This window comes from Xyrauchen texanus, chromosome 27 (assembly GCF_025860055.1).
Source record: "Xyrauchen texanus isolate HMW12.3.18 chromosome 27, RBS_HiC_50CHRs, whole genome shotgun sequence".
Lineage (NCBI taxonomy): Eukaryota > Metazoa > Chordata > Actinopteri > Cypriniformes > Catostomidae > Xyrauchen > Xyrauchen texanus.
Genome location: NC_068302.1, coordinates 12,409,012 through 12,427,515, shown reverse-complemented (window position 1 = coordinate 12,427,515; position 18,504 = coordinate 12,409,012). Strand labels below are relative to the sequence as shown.

At 37.2% G+C, this 18,504-nt stretch overlaps 1 protein-coding gene across 3 annotated transcripts in view; it reads right to left on the bottom strand.

Annotated features, from left to right (window-relative positions):
• LOC127620897 (2-oxoglutarate dehydrogenase complex component E1) overlaps window positions 1–18,504 on the bottom strand; it is a 45,220-nt gene that overhangs the window by 19,747 nt on the left and 6,969 nt on the right. The window contains exons 2-6 of one of the 3 annotated variants that reach the window (XM_052094239.1): window positions 16,403–16,795; window positions 6,690–6,878; window positions 4,663–4,765; window positions 2,485–2,529; window positions 226–276 (exon numbers count right to left, since the gene is read on the bottom strand). In XM_052094239.1, the coding sequence (XP_051950199.1) occupies window positions 226–276; window positions 2,485–2,529; window positions 4,663–4,765; window positions 6,690–6,878; window positions 16,403–16,627 (613 nt within the window). In that variant the 5' untranslated portion in view covers window positions 16,628–16,795. Of the gene's footprint in view, window positions 1–225; window positions 277–2,484; window positions 2,530–4,662; window positions 4,766–5,073; window positions 5,168–6,689; window positions 6,879–16,402; window positions 16,796–18,504 lie in introns of all 3 variants that reach the window. The other 2 variants (XM_052094241.1, XM_052094240.1) reach the window with 2 other exon arrangements.

Genomic DNA, 18,504 nt, shown 5'->3' with positions numbered 1-18,504 from the left:
TAATCATGTGGAGAGCCATTCACAATAGCACCAGCATAACCGACAGACTGTTTAGGCTTTAAGCACTCACGACACAGGCAATGAAACTCAGGACCTTATAGGCTCATTTATATGTCTTATAGGTGCATTTAAATGCTGCAAACACAATGCTATGCAGAAACAGGCATCAAAAATACATCACTCTTACTATTTGGTACGGACAGCTGTTTAGAGCATTTCAATTACCCTTTTCCCAATTACAGGAATGAGAAATATCAGCAAAGTGAAATTCAGACTCTGTAAAGCAAGGTAAAAAAAATAGAGATGTACGTTTAAATCATCCACACTCTTTAAACATTCTTACTCTGAAACTGACTACTTTTATCCAAACAGACACAACAGCAAAAATGAAAAATAAAAGAATAATAGCTTGACTTTCATCATTATCTAAAGTTTAACAATCACTTTTTTTAAACTACTCTCAATACTTCAATTTGTTAGTGCCCTCTATGCTCAGCTAAAATAAAAAGTGTAATAACATGCAAAACAATAGATTTAGTCGAAAGTCCAGCTGAAGCATTTAGCTACAGTAGTCTAAATCTCTAGTTCTTCATATACAACTTCTATTCATTCTTAATAATTTTTTTGTTGTTAACATTTAACATACATACTACACATACATAAAATATATGCTGTCAATTGAATAAAGAATTTAATTGAAAAGTATATATTAGCTAATATGCCTGTTAAGCAGCTTTTGGAAAACACAACTGTGCCAATCTGCCTATCCTGGTTTCTAAATCTGATCATCCAGTCATGGTTAGATCCATTCCTTAGTTTCTTTGGATGAGGTGGTAGGTGGTTATACTCTTAAATTTGATGCATAGTGTTACCTGTTAATACAGTTCATTTAGTGGACAGTCATTAATACTAAAACACAACTTTTCTGGCCAACTTTGTATTGCAGCACTTGTTATTATTTGCACATTATTTTCACCATTTTGATGTCTTTCTTGTGTGGTAGTATTTCTTCTAAGTCATCTGGATAAATGAATAAATGCTAAAAATATATGAAGTTATAAGTTAACTTGTGTTTATTGCTGTTATTTTCAAAGGACTTAGCCATTTCAGTTTTTTTGATCATCACTGAAGCTCAACATGTCTAAAATATCACCAATGAACAAAACACCATCGACATATAACTTTACTGAGGAGAACCAGCAAAATCAGTAAAACTGTCTGGTTCTCATTGTGTGGCTAAAAACACAAGTAATTCAAACTTGAATTGGGCCGATACCAATGTTTCAAATAACAATTTTGAGGAAAATAATGAATTTAATACATTTTGGAATAAGGCTGTAACAGCAAAATGTGGAAAAAGTGAAGCGCTGTGAATACTTTCCGGATGCACTGTATGTCTTTTGACAACTGCGTCACGTTTCACTGTGTTTTTAGCATCTCTCACGGGAGCACTGCATTTTTAGAAGCTGTGTCAAGTTAAAACGAACATCTTCAACTGATAAAGGAGTCTCGATTCACCTGCGTTCTGCTCTATTCGTTGTGGTGCGTTTTGCTTTTTTAACACGAAAACGCGTCTGTCTGAATGGTTACAGGAAGAAATGCTTTAGCCAATAGTTACATGAATGCTACTCATACTTGAGAAAATAAATAAATGCTTCTCAAAGTCACCAGAATTGAACGCTTTGGTGTTGGTATTATAGTACCACCTGTTGGATCTTCGAATCTGCAGCTGGGTAGGCAACTGTATATAAACAGATAAACATCGGCCGCTGTCATTTGTGAATGACATCTTATTTGCCGATAGGCCGATGGCAGTCAACAAGGTGAATACCGATGTTTGGCCGATAAATCGGTGCGTCCCTATGAATTGCTCGTCTGGTAGGAAAATTCCATATTTTTATTACAGAATTTACATGCGCATGATTGTGTTAATTCTTTTAACACATACTTTAAATAATTAATTGCACTTAACCAGTTAAATCAACAGGCTGAATTATTTTGTCTCCTCACAAGGGGAGTTGAATGTATAAAAGCAAAATGCTAATTTATTTAAAAAGGTACAAATTGGCCGTCAAATTTTATTTATTTATTTTTTTTTTAATGATTTTTAGTAGATTAAGCTTTAGACCTAAAGAACTAAAAGCTAACCAATCTACTATACAAACATTTATTCTACTGCATACAGTGTATTTTCTACAGCAAATGAAAGTCAGTCTAACTGAACACAATGATTCACTTAAATACAGACTCACTCGTAATCAATTAAATTATTTCAAACTGTTTCTCCAACAAATAAAATCTATTTAAACATCCTTAAAAAAAAGGCACAAAATCAAGTGGCCACCAAATTGACTAACACTGCCAGAATCAGAAAAACACACAGAGAACAAAACAAAACAAAAAAAACATTAAAAACTACCACAGCTACTAAAAGCCTAGCAATCAATAGCAAGAGGCACAACATTGCATGTTATCAAAGCCTACCTCCAATGGTTAGAGCACTTAGACGTTTCTTGACATGTGTAAGGTCTGGAGAGGCAGTAACAGAAGAAAAATTAACTGGGAGTTAGTGATACCCAACCCCTTCCATGGCCAATCCCAAAGAGAAAGGCAATGAACAAATCTGCATATCTATTACAAATTACATTACAGTACCTAGCAACAGCACTAATGAAATCAAAAGAATCACTCACTGAGGTGAACACTAGCATCTTATTATATATTCAATATATAAAACAACCTTCTACTAATAAAATCCCTCCAAGCACCAAACCAAGCATTTGCTTGAAGGCACATAAATCAACACTGCAGCAATGCAACAATCACAGCTCCATGGCCGACCATACATCACACCTGATGTGACTGCAGCAGATAAAGCATAAATTAAGTTCCACACAGTGCCAGGCAGAGACTAGTCCCCAGAGAGGGTGAATATATCTAAAGAAAATGCTAACTTACCTTAGAGGCCATAATTCTATGTTTTTGGCAGGGCATTGTACGACAATCTCCAATATAAGATTATTGTGGAAAATATCATTTGCGTTTTTATGATCCTCTACATACCATTGCAATTTAAAGAGTTCGATGAGCTCTCCTCTTTGTGTGCAGCAAGCACTGATCACACAAACTCATTCCTACATACTGCACAACTTTAATCAACATTCTGCCAACTTGTCCATAATACACATACAGCAAATACATCAAACATGCCTTGAAAGCACTGGTTCAAAACTTTAAACATTATTCCATTATTAGTACAATAATATAGTTATAATAACTTATAAGCAGTACTGTAGTTTATGGATTCAGAAATTAGTTGTTAAATTAAATACACATATAAATAATAATAATAAAAAAGAACAAGAATCAGCTATATCTAATTATTAGCTTTATATGGTTTATAACAAGTTTCCTCAGTTTGTACTCTGTGCATCTTGTGTGTGCCTATGTTTACGTCTGAGGAAATAAAGAAGTCTAGAGCTGTTAGAGCATCAGGGTTAGTAAAGCTTAGCAGCAGGAGGAAAGACAGACACTTTTACCATTTAACATTTGGTACATTTAAAATGTCCAGTTAGAGCTTTAAATAGTCTCACTGCAAAAATTTAAACTTTTTAAAACAACTACTTCTTTAGACAACTTTAATCATTTTGTGGCAATGAACCTAGTGGCAATACAAAATATTGCAATTATAATTTACAGAAATAACACTAAAAAGTTGCATTATTTTTAACTACAATCCCCCAACAAATTTTAAGAAAAGCTGCTCTATCTTAAAAAAACAAAACAAAAAAAAAACCTTGCTTTTTACACACTACTTTAAGGCTGGAGCTGAAGAAACTGGCTTTAAGTGTAATGGCACTCACTAATTGACACTTCGCTAAGCTCCAAAATTATTTCATAGCTAAACATTAAAGATTAAATTACATATTAAAATACAATTAAACAATTGCCTCTCTGAATGCATAGCCCTTAGTCTTTAAAGTAGATGCCATATGTAGTTTGATGCAAATTATAATGGGGCAGTGAGGAATAAAAGTATAGGCCTTCAATATGTAAAAGTATAGTACTTCAAACACCTCTTTTTGACAGCATTTCTCACCTAATGTTGGTCTATGATGGATTCATAGTGTAAACATTTAAAATTACATGACTTCTGGAAACTAACAGGTCCCTAGCCTAACCTCTCCTGCCACAATCCTTCAGCAGTTAGCAAACTGTGTGAAGAACAAGGGGAAGTATTGTGCATGTAACTGCAAGGTTTAAAAGCCAAGTCTCCACAAAGACCGGTCAAGTGAGTTGAACAGAGCAGAGAGCAATTTTCAAGATCTCCAGCCTCCTTAAGCTTAATATGGTACAGAAAGGAGTGGAGCAGCTATCTCTGATTGAGAGTTTGGCCCATTTGTGGAAGCTGCTGCCCTTCTCATCACAGCAAATCCAGAATAACAACTGTCAGTCTATAGAAAAAAAAAGGATAAAGCTGCATTCTATGCAAGTTGATTGGTTTCTTCACCAATTTCCAATTTAACACATTACCTAATGTTTTAAATAAATAAGGAAGGTAAAGCTGAGATTCATTCATCAACCTTCATGGAAAGCTGTTCTGACAAACCAGAGTCCAGTCAGCAACCTGAACAGAATGTAAGGTCATTCATAAATTCTCACCGAGTTTATCTGAGGATGTAATAATGTCAGCGGGAACGCATGAATCCAGATCAGCGTCCATAATCCCAAGGGGGTCCAGCTGAGCCACATGGTGACCACGTATCTACAGGAGACAAGAGGTCCCCCCACAAACATGGGAGCCGAATGCAAAACCATCCACAAGGAAAAGATATGGGAGGAGGGGGGTATAGTAGGAGAGAAGAGAAGAGGCAGAGCAGAACAGCAGGATATGATGTGGGATGTGTGATTGAAGAGGGAATGAAGTGTCGGGTGTAGGGAGGAATTGAAAAACAAGGGAAAGAGGAAATAGAGAGAGAGGAAAAGATAAAGGGAAGGGGAAAGCGACAATCACACAAAACAGGCTCATTAATTGTGGTCTGTCGGCTGTAGGGGACAGAAAACATTTCTCACCAACATGTTGGAAACCAGTAGCTACTGGTGCCTCATCAAAATTTACACAACTGATGCCAAGTGGGTCTAGGTTTGCATTGTGATGCCCCATTACCTGAAAACAAGGCAACAGCAGTCACAAGACATGAGGAGTTCACCAAGCGGATACCACGACAGCGATATTTAGCCATTATTTTACAAGAACAGGCCGCTATCACAAACATATTATGTAAAATGACATAAGAAAAATGAAACCAAATCTTTGTATTAGGGATGGGTGATATACCATTAGACACGATAAATTGGTAGAAATGTGAAAACTGCTATACATATTTGATTATCGTATCTATCGCAGTTAATTAAAATTAGAGCCGACTGATATTGGATTTTTGAGACCGATAACAATTTTAGAGGATTACCAATATGTTGGTCGATATAGTAAATTTTTTAGCAATAATGAAAATAAACCTTTTCTATGTGGATTGTTCACATATTTTGCTCCGATATGACTATGCAAAGGTACTCAGAAGGCTGCATTCTTAAAGATTTTTATCAAAGAATATTTGACATTATTTTTATACATTGTCAACAAATTCTCTAAATGAACACAGAGAATAAAGAATAAATAAAAAAATAAAAAAAATAGTTATACAAATTAATTTCACACTACAGTCGCAAGTGCTATCTCTGGAGCATGTAATTGTGCACGAGTCCAGCTGGCTTCCCGTTTGTGCTCCAGAGACAGGAGAGCACAGAGCGGAATCACTCACACTACTCAATCCTGTTTCCCTGGATATCATGGCACAAACCACAAAACTTACATGACCCATATGAATTCTAAGGTTTTTACCCTAAAGCACTATGGAAGTCAAAAATCTCAAACGGCTAGACAGCCTGACATTCTAACCATCACGGACGAGGAAAACAGCTAAAACAACATGTCATGCACCAACAATTATGAATCATGTTTTTGTTTTTACACTACACATCATCACCTTTATAAAATTATGTTTGAATTAGGAAACATTACGGCCATGTTTGCCTTCAGATATTCATATATTCTCTATAGAGATAACTTCATAAAGAGCCTAATGAAGTGTTTATTTTCATTGGTAAATTTTGTATTATGGTAAGGTTGACTATGTTTGTCAAGTTCCAAATAAAGAAAAAAGTAGTTTTCATTTATGAAGTATTTAATTAACTGACTGAATTTTTATTGATTTTATTTTTTAGAAAACTTTAACTATATCGTGATATATATCGTTATTGTGATATACAATTACTCATTACTTGATATAAGATTTTGGTCATATCACCCACCCCAATTTGGTATTACACAATTTTGTATCATAAACATGTGATCTGCTTAGTGGGAGTTCTCCATAAACCTTAAATATTGTCAAATGCTGGTATTTTGCATTTAAAATTAAATTTACTAATATATATATATATATATATATATATATATATATATATATATATATATAAAAACTTAACACTAAATGCACAGATCTCTTACCTTGTGAAAAGTTCAAGCTGCAAACTCATTTAAGCCAGGACTAAACTTTAATCTTAAACCTATGTTTTATATAAAATAACAAATGCCAAGATAATTTTAGCTTGTGGAATGTTTGTACCTGATATGCCCTGATGAGGGACTGGACTGCCAGATGATCCTCCACCAGCTTCTCCACATTTGGCTGGGCCCCCACCAAAGACTGGGCCTGTGCAAGTCCAGCCAGATTAATTCCTAGCGGAGGAGGACTCTGATAGGCTGTACCTGGGGGGGCACCAGCATTAGCATTCCTGAAGAAAATGTCCCAAGACTAGAGAACAAAAAGAAAGTTTGGATTTAGTTGATATCTATGGGCAATGAGATCTATACTAGCTACAATCACTCTCTAATAACTGGAAAAAGAGAAACTGAATTTTTTAATTGTTTGTTTGGCCTCATGGTCAAAAAGAGTATCCTGTACTTTGAAATGCTGAGCGCTAGACCTAGCACAAGACAGAATGGTACGTGGAAAAACAAAGAATATCCTTGCTTTTACACAGAGTTTTAATAGTGTAAGTGACAAGTGAGGAAAACTATACTGCTAAACTACTTAATTATCTGTGTGGAATATAGGACTTTAATCTGCCATTGAATATGAACCATCTATAAAAAAATACAAATAAAAAACTGTGCCTGATCACGCTTATAATGTGAGTAATCGCACCACATGTCAGAAAATGTAATACGATCCCTGAAGTTTATCCACATCCTGGACAGTCATGTGACCTGTGAAACTTTATGACTCAATAACGCAACAGTAATATTAAGATTTACGTGCATGTGGGACATTACATGAGAGAAACTATGACTAAGACTGGATTAATACAGCAACCAAATTATTTTTCCAAACATCTCCCCCCACTCCCCTTTTAATAGGAGGGCTTTTAAAAAAAGGCTTCACCAGTGGAATGAAATGTGTGGAGGACCAGACAATTTTGCTTGGTTTCACCTACAGTCTTTCCATCATTATGAGCACAGCTGACATCCCAGACACATCTTCCAATTAAATTACTACAGCTAACAGAGACACAAAATGTGGTTGACCAAGATCTGTTGTTGCTGAGATTTGCGCCAGAGCCAACACACTTATTTTTTACAAACATTTGGTTCAAGACATCTGCAGTTAACTTTGTTAAGATGTTGGGGCACTGTAGCCCTATCAAATCATAACTGAGCTGGAGTTTTACAATTCTTTTTATATTCAAACAAACTCTAGAATCTTTTAAAGCATGTAGAATTTTATAGACAAAATGTTAAGCTATGTTTTCAAAACTAAACTAAATATTTTGTCTTTATAAGCTAGTACTGACACAAAGGGATATACATCAGTGATAATATAATCATCAATGTCCTGTCAGGTGGTGATATGAGGGAATTATAATGCAAAAATACAAAGTAAATACAGAAGCACTCTCGTTGTGGAATATGTGGCACTGAAGCTGCCGCTCCGCTGAAGCAACACTTGCATGTCAAGCATCTTTAAAGGAAACACCCCAACGTTACATCTTAAATGCAGTTATATTTAATGCATTATAGCTTTATTAAAGCTCAAATAATAAGGAAGCAGATCATGTAAATAACTACAAACTCCAAAACTGGCATTTTTCTGTGGTATCAGTGCCTCTTCTAGGAGTTGCGCGAATGTCCCGATCTGAGGGGGAGAGACTGAAACTGCATTCCTCTGTCGCGGGGACGCTTGTCCCTCGAGCGAGCACACTTGTTGCAGCTAGATTATAACGTATTAGCCAATATGACTGATAGCGTAAATACCGGTGTTCAGCCATATATGTAAGAATAAAGCTGGAACATGAAAAGTTGGTACTGATCCATGCTTGAGAATCAAATTTTTTTGAAATCCTGCTTTATATTGACACTCATTCACAAAGCAGTCTGGTGTAAAATTATTTGCACAAGCATACACACATTTTTTATGTTTTGGGGCACATTTCCTTCAAAAACAAAACTTGTCCACAGCGTCTTCAGTGGCTCTAATGCCGGGAGTGCATGAAGACTCTCATGTTCACTTTTACAGCCAAAAACAACACAACACTTATGACGCTTACGAAGCTGAGACATTCTTCTCACTGTATCTGCTTGAGCGTGGAAAAAATGTCAGACTGGGTGTAGATCACTCAGGGGATCTATGATATAGGGTGGAGTCAGTCACCAGTCGTGGGCAAGGCCTGCTCTAATGTGACGTTACTTTAGATCAGAAACAAAAACGCTGTTTTTGATTAACAGAAATATAAGAAATAGGAGTGGGTGGACTTAACATTGTAGGGTGGTTGTGTACACACACCACCGTCTCAAATTTATGTACAAACACCATGTAAAAGTTAATTTTGCATAAAAGGTCCTTTTTAAGCACTAGTGGATGACTACAACCAACATAGTCCTGAGGAATGCCATTCACCTGATAAAGAGTCAAGGCTGTCCCTGAACTCACAGCATCAGGGGTAGCAATATTGACCTGGTAGAAGCGAGCATAGGTACATGGAGAAGCCCAGGTAGCAGCTGCACAGATATCCGCCATAGAGACTCCTCTAAAGGCAGCCCAAGATGTAGACACAGCCCTAGTTGAATGACAAGAGATACCTCTTGGCAAGGGCTTTCTTGTGTGTCAGAGTGATCAACTTCACAATCCAGTGTGGCAATCTCTGCTTAGATACAGCGGCACACTTTCAGACACCACCATAGCAAACAAATAGCGGATCTGTTTGTCGAAGACGAATGGTAGCATCAACGTAACACCTCAAGGCTTGCACAGGACAAAAGAGGTGATTCCTTGTCTCATCTGATTGGGACAAATACTGAAATGCAGCCATATTAATGGACTGATTTACAAACTGAGGAAACAGAACTTTAGGAAGAAAATATGGATTTGGCCTACGAAAAACACCAGAATCTTCTGGCAAACAACACATCCATAACTCACTAACAGACTCGCTTAGTGGAAGAGATGGCTAACAGAAAGGCAGTTTTCAAAGATACCCACTTAAGGTCAGCCCTCTGCAAATCTTCGAACAGTGGCAAACAGAGAAAGTCGATGGGGGTTGCGGGCTGGCTTTAAATATCTCGCACTTTAAAAAAAAAATAAAAAATACAAACAAGATTATGGGACTCATGGTACATGACATGCAGAAATGTCTGCACCATATACTTTTAATGTGGAAGCTGCCTTGCCTGCATCCAAGAGATGTTGCAAAAAACTCAACTCTTGGAACCTCACAGTGTAGGATCAAACCCACGATCCCTGCACCATGAAGAGAAAATAATTCCAACATGCAGCAAAGAAATGATGTGTGGATGCAGCCCTAGCAAAACAATAGTATAAACAACAGCAGGTTCACAATCAGTTAAAAGATGGCTGCGATAGCAGATCCATCCAGAGCGCAAGCTGCCAAGGTCTGTCCAACAATGGTCTCAGAAGTATGGGAAACCAAGGCCTGGCTGGCCAAAAGGGTGCTATAAGAAGCACAATGTGGTTGCACATGGAGATCCTGTGGAATAGAAGGAAATGCATAAAGTAGGCAGTTCGGCCAGTGGTGAGACAGTGCATCCTGCCCTAACATGTTGATGTCTCAGTCTTCGCAAACCACAAGCACTTCTGCTATGCCAAACTGATGCCATATGCTCTGCACCAAATCTGGGTGAAGCCATTCTTACAGATGCAGAATATCCCTTCAGAAGAATGTCGGTTCCAGAGTCAAGAGGCTCTTCCCCTATTATTTTACTTGAACTATCCTCATCCTCCAGTGTTATAGTTACAGTAGTGGCAGGCACCCCAGGCTTAAGCGATTGAAGGAGACATGTTAGCTCTGACATCACAGAAGGACAGCAACTGTCTTAGAAAGTCGTCGTCAGGGAGAAGAGTAGTGAGACATCAGTTGGAGGCCAGTGAAAATATAAATGTGAGCCATGATCACTTTAAAAAAAGAAAAACACCCCCGGGTAGACCCAAAAGGCTAAGTTGAGCAGAGCGGTATATAGCCCGGGGAGATACCGCAATGATTAACAAAAAAGTTAAACAATTCCTCCAGATAGAACCGAAAGGCAGTTCAGCGAGGAACACTCCTGGAACAACATAAGAGAATAGATCTACACACTGATAACTGGCCACCGGATTCATAGCGCATCACTATGGGGGACTGCTAACTTTTCAGCATGATAAACACTACAGGGGACCGCTAACTTTTCAGTATGGTAAACACTAGCCACCGGTAAGCACGAAAAGTTACAGACAGATCATGAAAATATATCGAATAAAATACAAAACTCACCAAATGCCAACAAAATAATCCAATCCAGATCCAAAAGATTTAAGAGCATGCTGTCTCAGCTTGTGATGATGATACTTCACTGCTCTAGTAAGCTGCAGTTGACTAATGACCTCTCTCTATCAGGTGAGAAAGCAAAAGAGGCTGAATGCTGAGCTAATGTGGCTATTATCCTCGAGGCTCAGCCTACATCACTACATGACTTTGTTGGTATAGTTCGAGAGAATATCTAGCTGGTGTTTTGAAAATCCACTAGTGCTCAAGCACTGCCTCTGGCGGTCAGGAGAAATGAAACAGAATCTTTTTCTCTGGTGTAATTGGTTTGTAGGAGAGGTAACTGCATACAAGTTCCCAATAAAAACACCCTCATGATTCAAGAGATACTTTTTGAATGGTCAGGGTCACCATTATCATATTTATAAAATTATATTACATTGTTAAAATACACTGAATCTGTAGCGCTGTCAGTCGAAAACTTTTAATAGTGATTAAAATCGCAGATTTCGAAAGTGCTGAAATTTGACACTATATACACAGACACTTCTTTTCTTGTCAAAATGCATTGATTTGCATCTTAGCAAAAAACAATATGTAGCAATAATATTATTAACATTTTCCAAACAAAGCTTTCCATAGTATAAAAACTGAAATGCACTTATTAATTGAAAGAACTAGTCCCCAGATAGGTTGCATAATTATTGCCATGGGCATTAAATTGCTTAAACTGTCATCCTCCACAATATTAATTTGCTGGTACACTATGGCTATCCGCTGTGTTCATGATTTGTGTGAAAGCATCAATGCCAGTGTCAATCGTTGCTTTTAACTCCACATGAAAAGCGCTTACAAATAAAAACATTTTATTCTGCGTTTTGGTGATAGTTAAGATTTGGTGTGCTTCTGTGGTCATTAAAACGTGCCTTACAAAGGTTGCAAAATACTTGATTTCTATCGCAAGTCCCATATGTGCTTGTTTTGTACATTAAATAGTGTTAAGGGGTCCTTTCTCCATTTTATCACTGACAGGGATGCACTACCAGAGATATATTTACTGATTTATTTACTGATATAACAGCCTCTGTGGCTCGATCATAGGATAGAGGATATCAATGACTCCAGATGGACACATTACAAAGCCTCTGCCCTTCACACCAGTGTTTATGCAGTATTAACGGTAAATGCATTAAACGCGATTAAGAGAACTTAATTCAGACAGCTCTACTCAATTGCGATTCAGTCGATGCCTTTTTATGGCATTTTATGTCAAAGTCCTTAAATTCTAATACATCACTTTGACTGTGGATTGACAGCAGCATGCTTCCGATTGTTTATATGTCACTCTTAGGGATTTACAAGTCCTCAGGAGGACTTATAAGCTGTTGTGGGTTTAGGAGCTACTTTTATTTTTAAAACGCTTCATGAATTACTCTTAGACTAACATTTTACGAGTCCTAAAATTAGGACTGACACGTCCCTAATATTTTGTGTTGCTCCTAAAATTCCATGTTAGGGGCTACTTTTAGTTGTATGATTTTTTTGTGAATGTGGGCCCAGATTGGCAAAACAATTACTGTAATTAAACCAGCGCTACAGTTATCGCGAAAAAGGATAATGCTTAAAACATTAAAGTCTCAGAATACATAAGTCAAGCATATGAGGTATCATTTGAAAGCTTAGAATCTAAACTTTACAGAGATAATCACTTCAGCATTTATGTTGCATAAAATAACAAAATAAGACCGAAAACAATTGCATCAAAAATGTTAGCAAATAATTCAATCCCCCTAGGAGGTAAGGGGGTTGAAATATTTATATGAAAATAAATGTTTCACCTAGCACCTAAATGAACAAGTCATATATCAAATGAAAGCTAAGATTCTCAGGAATGTGACTGTACAGGCTGTTTATTGCACTAATGCTACAGTTCCAAAGATTTTCAAAAGAATCACAAAGTGATATAAGATCAAATATAAATGTCTCTTTTGATGCGCCGACAATTGCTACCCAATTTAAATAGCTTAAAATTTTATATCTGCTTTTACTATAGGCAGTCTTCAAAAAAAATATTTTACATTTTATTTGTCTGTGAGCTTCCAAATGTTATATTTTAGATGTCCAGCAGGAAAAACATGCTCAACAAATCATCAGTATAAACTTTTCAACTATTGATAATAAAATATTATATATCATCGCAAAGGGGAGGATCTAGCTTAATGACACTTAGAGTGAGCTTCTTGTCAACTCCGAGTTGAAGATATTCAATGAAATAATGAGGGTTGCGCATGAACATCTCAGTTACGTGAGACGACGGGAACGAGACAATGCGTAGTAACGCATATGGGGAGTGCCTTCATACGCAACCTATTTGAAACCTCTCTAACCTCAGGAACTCGGAGTCTTGTAGTGCGGCTAGTGTTCGTTTTGTCTCGTTCCCTTAGTCTCAGGGAACCGAGGTTACATAACCGAGATGTTCCCTTAAGTCTCAGTCCACTTGATATTGTGTAGTAATGCATATGGGGAACAGAATCCCATCACGGCGCACTACACAACATAACTTCCCCGAGAACAAACATGGCGGCGTTGTTTTATGGGACGACGACCGACATGAGCATGCTGCAGTGAGTGAGCCTCATGATGGCCACTAGGAGAGCGCTCATAACAAATTTATGAACTATAGTAATATAGTATAATTAACTCCTTATGTACTCAGTCAAGAAGGGAGTTTATTTATAATGAAAGTGCTTGTGACTTTATGGTAATTATAACGGCCTGAATGCAGGCGGTTGTGTAATGATGGGGAGTCCGTACTTAAAGGGAAGGGCACAAGTATATAGTTATATGGCCAATGAATAGCAAGTTCTCTAAACAGAGAGGACTTGTGAAGAATGAGATGTTACCTCTAGTATGTAAAAGCTTGTGAATGTGTTTTTAGAGGACCATTCTGCTGCAAAACATATGTCATGTAAGGACACACAAACTGATGCCCATTGTCCATGCCCATGAGGAGGCCATGCCTCTAGTTAAGTGTGCTATAACACCAATTGGGCAAGTCTGACCCTGCGACTCATAAGCCAGGGTAATTGCATCAACAAGTCTTTGCTTGGAGACATACATTACTTTTGTGCATCCTCCATAGTATATAAAGAGCTGATCAGACAGTCCGAACTGGCAGGTGCACTCAACATGCGTGTTGATATACTTCGAATAACAGAGGGGACAGTGGGCATTCTCCACTGAGGCAAATAGATTGATCTCTGCTTTGCCGAATATTTCCCAAATCCTCAGTATAGTTTGAAGATGAAGTCTCCATTTGCCCGGTATCACCCCTTAGCATGACAGTAGGCCCGCACCGTAATTCAGGCAGCCTGGGACATATGTCACTCTCAGGTAGAGAGGATGCTTGCTCCATAGGAGGAGGTGACGCATCATTCTCGATAGTGGCAGTGAATGAATTCCACCTTGGCTGTTTATATATGCCACAATTGTCATGTTGACTGAGCAAACCAGGACATGACAGCTCACTTTTTCTGACTGAAAACCTTTAAGGCTAGAAATACAGCCGATGGCTTTAAACCCTGCGTGACACTTGCCCCAGCGCCGCCACAAATACCAATGCTTTCTGAAACAAGTTTCAGTGGAAATGTTCTCCCCAGTTTGAACTGAGATGGACACTGTAAAATGGCTGAAGCAGTAAGTCTGTGCTGGCATAGTAAGTCTGCATTACAGCAGCCAATTGTCAAGGTAGTTCAAGATGCGCATGCCGCTCTGTCTCAGAGAGAACCACATCATTGCACTTTGTGAATGTACGAGGAGCCAAAGCCAGTCCGAAGGGCAGGACTTTGAATTGATACGCTGTTCCCTCGAACGCAAATCTCAAAAACATCCTGTGATGTCGTACAATTTGAATATGAAAGTACGTATCCTTCAGATCTTTCAACGCAAACCAATCACGTGGTCGTACATGCGATAAGATAATTTTCTTTATTAAAATGTCTCAGATCCAGGATGGATTTTTGTTTAATTTATTTGTAAGATATCAGCTCACTTTTCATTTCACACATTTATTTTTTTGGAACCCATTCAACTTAAATATTATTATCATCATTTGTAAACAAATAATAATATATTATAATAGTAATATATCTCAATCATGCACCTTTAACTTTTAAATCCTCAAGCTTTTATTCTGACATTCTGAACGCTCCAGGAAGTCCCGTGTCTGTTTGTAGTCCAGTTTACAGTAGTTTAATTCACTTCTTATTCAAATTCTAGTAAAAAGCACCTCCAGTGCCGTTCTAAATGCATAAGTGAACCGAACTATTGAGCATCTACATCTGAGATGTTATTCGTGAGAAGCGGTCAAATACTGCCCACCACGTGAAGGCTAAAAATAGCCAGGAGTGTGTGTGTAAACAGAGCAGCCCCATTCACTGAAGCTGCACATGAATTTTATATATTAACTTATTAAACACAGCCTTTTGAGATTCACAGAACTATCGCACGTCTTCATGTGGCTTTGAATAAAATGCACAAGTCATATGTACTGCTTTAATGGTGTTTTATGGTTCGTTTATATCATTTTTGGAGCTTGACAGTAACAAACATGACTAACACACAGTATCGGATTTGGATAGGGCTCGTCAGACCAATACCCGATCCATCTAAAAGCTTCAGTATCGGAACCGAATAGGGATCTATGCATCCCTAATTCCATTAGCAAGCAAAATTAACCCAAGATACTCTGGACCTAGTACTCAATTTTTAACAGTAAAGGGGTTATTATAACTGAGAAGTTATTATATAAAAGTTTATTAAGATTGAAATGAGTGAAAACACAAACTAAATACACATAATGGAGCAACCTTTCATCAATGTGTTCTGGGGCAGGCGCGCTCTGATGACTGCTCTAAAAATACCACAGGATTTCAGTAATGTGACCTTATACACACACAGGTGGCCAGCATCTAAAGACAGTAGGGGTGCACAATTATGTCATATATTTTAATTGTAGATTATTTCCCTTGATATTGTAATTGTGATTAATGGAATTTATATTAGAACAGTTATTTTGTGTAGGGTAACTGCGTATATTAGAACTGTTGCTGAAATAATTAAATAGCTGTCATATGCATTAGTGTGTTTACATGCACAGCAATTCACTAATAACTACTAAAAATCATATTATTTCTAAATGCGGACAATGCAAGAAAACCCCATTTACGTGAGATTTAAATTCATCTGATTACTCTTTACTTTTGATGTCAAAACATAAAAAGTAATGCGCACAAATCTTACACACGTTGGATAAGTTGGTAAGAATATATTGGTCAACACTAACTGTAATCTTTTTATTCAATTTATTGTGCAGCCTGGTCAGAGTGAATTTCACTGCAGACTTGGGTTGGGATATTTTCTGGAACTGTTTTGAATATCCATAAACATCCATGTGTTGACAAGCATCATGTGCATTTCTTCTCATTTCTGCTCATAATCCACCTGCATGTCCTTTGGCTCTTACCTTGTGCACACTCTTGGGATTCTCCAACCATGCATAGTACATCTCCTCCACATAGTTAGAGCTTGTTCCATTAAGAAATGGCTCTGCGGCCACCGGTGCTGTGTAACACCTGAGTGGCTGAAACGTCCTTGGTGTGGCTGCTGGCCTCTGCTGTGATAGGTTTTTAGCAGTCTGTGAGGCCGTGATTGGCCGAAGCCGTGCTGCACAAGTCCTTAAGCGGTGCATCGCAGTCTATTAAATGAGCCCCACCCGCATTCACGATCACAACAGTGCAAGATCCTGTTTGTCCCCAATGCCTCCACAGAAAAGAGTCACCTCCTGCCCAGATGAAAAAGGCTTTTGGATTTCCTGGGAAAAATGGACACGTTCCAGAAGACCTGTCTGTGTTTTGGACTGTGGAAAAAAAATTGAAAAGTAAATCAGAGAGGAATTAATGGATAGATGGACAAACAAAGTACACAAGTAGGGAGAAAATTTACTGATTCATTTAGTAAAGGTGTAATTTCATAAAAGGCTGCCCTGGGAATCAAGTGGTAAAATAAACAGTTACAATAAGTTAAAACATTTGGCTGCTATCTTCACTATTGTCTCTGATTTTTAGCAAGTAATACTACAATAATTTAAAGTTAAACCCTTAAAGCTCGAAGGGTGTTTTTCAAGATTTCCTGTATCAGTGGGATATCCAAATTTAAAAGCTTATAACTCAATGAATAAATATAAGTGTTTTGTATCATTGTAAAGAAAACTTTAAAATAAAAATGATGCTATCGATTGGGATAAATTCTGAGACTCTCAGCATAAGAAAAATCATAAAATATTTGAATCAAATGCTTTTTTTTTTTCTAATTGTGAAAATGTTTTTCGTACATACAACTAAGCAGTCAAATGTTATAGCATTACAAAAACAATTTATCCATGTGTACAAAAATGTCTCCAAGTGTCCAAAAGCCTCTATATAACAAAATAATTGTACATAAGAACTAATTACACATGCAAAAACATCAATGACTAGGGCTGAAACGATTAGTGACAATAACGAGGAGCCTGAATAAGGAGAGGAAGAATTACACAGATCACAGTCCAGATGCACTCTAACCTTTCCAAACTGCTTCAGGTGATGTAGATCGCAAAGTATGAGAGAATTATACAAAAATACCAAATAAGTAAATACAGAAGCACTCTCATTGTGGAATAAGCGGAGTAGGAGCTCTTTAAAGGAAACACCCCAGTGTTACATCTTAAATGCTGTTATAACTTTATTATAGTTCAAATAATAAGGAAGAAGATCATGTAATTAACTACAAACTCCAAAACTGGCATTTTTCTGTGCGGTCAGCAACTCTTTTATGAGTTGCGCAAATGTCCCCATCTAAGGGGGAGAGATTGAAACTGCACCCGACTGATGCACACTCCGTCTCGTCCTTCGAGCCCGCATATTTATTGTAGCTAGATTATAATGCGATGGCTCGAGACTTATTAAATCATAATATAAGTCACTGTGCATTTCTTATTTTGAAGAAAATTGGCAATACACAGCTTTATTAAAACGAGAGTGAGTTTGTTTTTTAGTGAGTTAAGGAATAACTCTGATTGAAGAACAGAAAGGTGAGAGAGGGTAGTCTTCGCCCCATTATATACTGTAACAAAATAAGTTTTTTTTATTTGTTTTTTGGCTTGTTTTCCAATAAAAACATCTAAAACTAATTTAAAACAATGTACATTTTCTTTAGCAGCTATACTGCAGAAGAAAAAATTGTTATCTGAGAATGTTGAATATAATATTAAAAATGCACATATTTTAAAATATCTAAAAACCCTTTAAAAAAAAAAAAGATGCATTCACCTGAGTAGTAGCATATAACATATTTATACTTGCTTTTAGAGAATAGATCTTGAATATAAGTATATTTTGTCTTTACTGCACTCGCAAAAGTATAACTAACTGAAAAAAATACACGTATAGTCATTATTTAGTTTGTGTCATGCCCTTGGTGGCCATATGCAAGTCACCAATTGCATGTCTCTGCCCAAATATGGATGATTTTTGCACCGATCTGAACCCAATCCAATTGGTTTAGCGTTCCATGATGCTACATCATTTC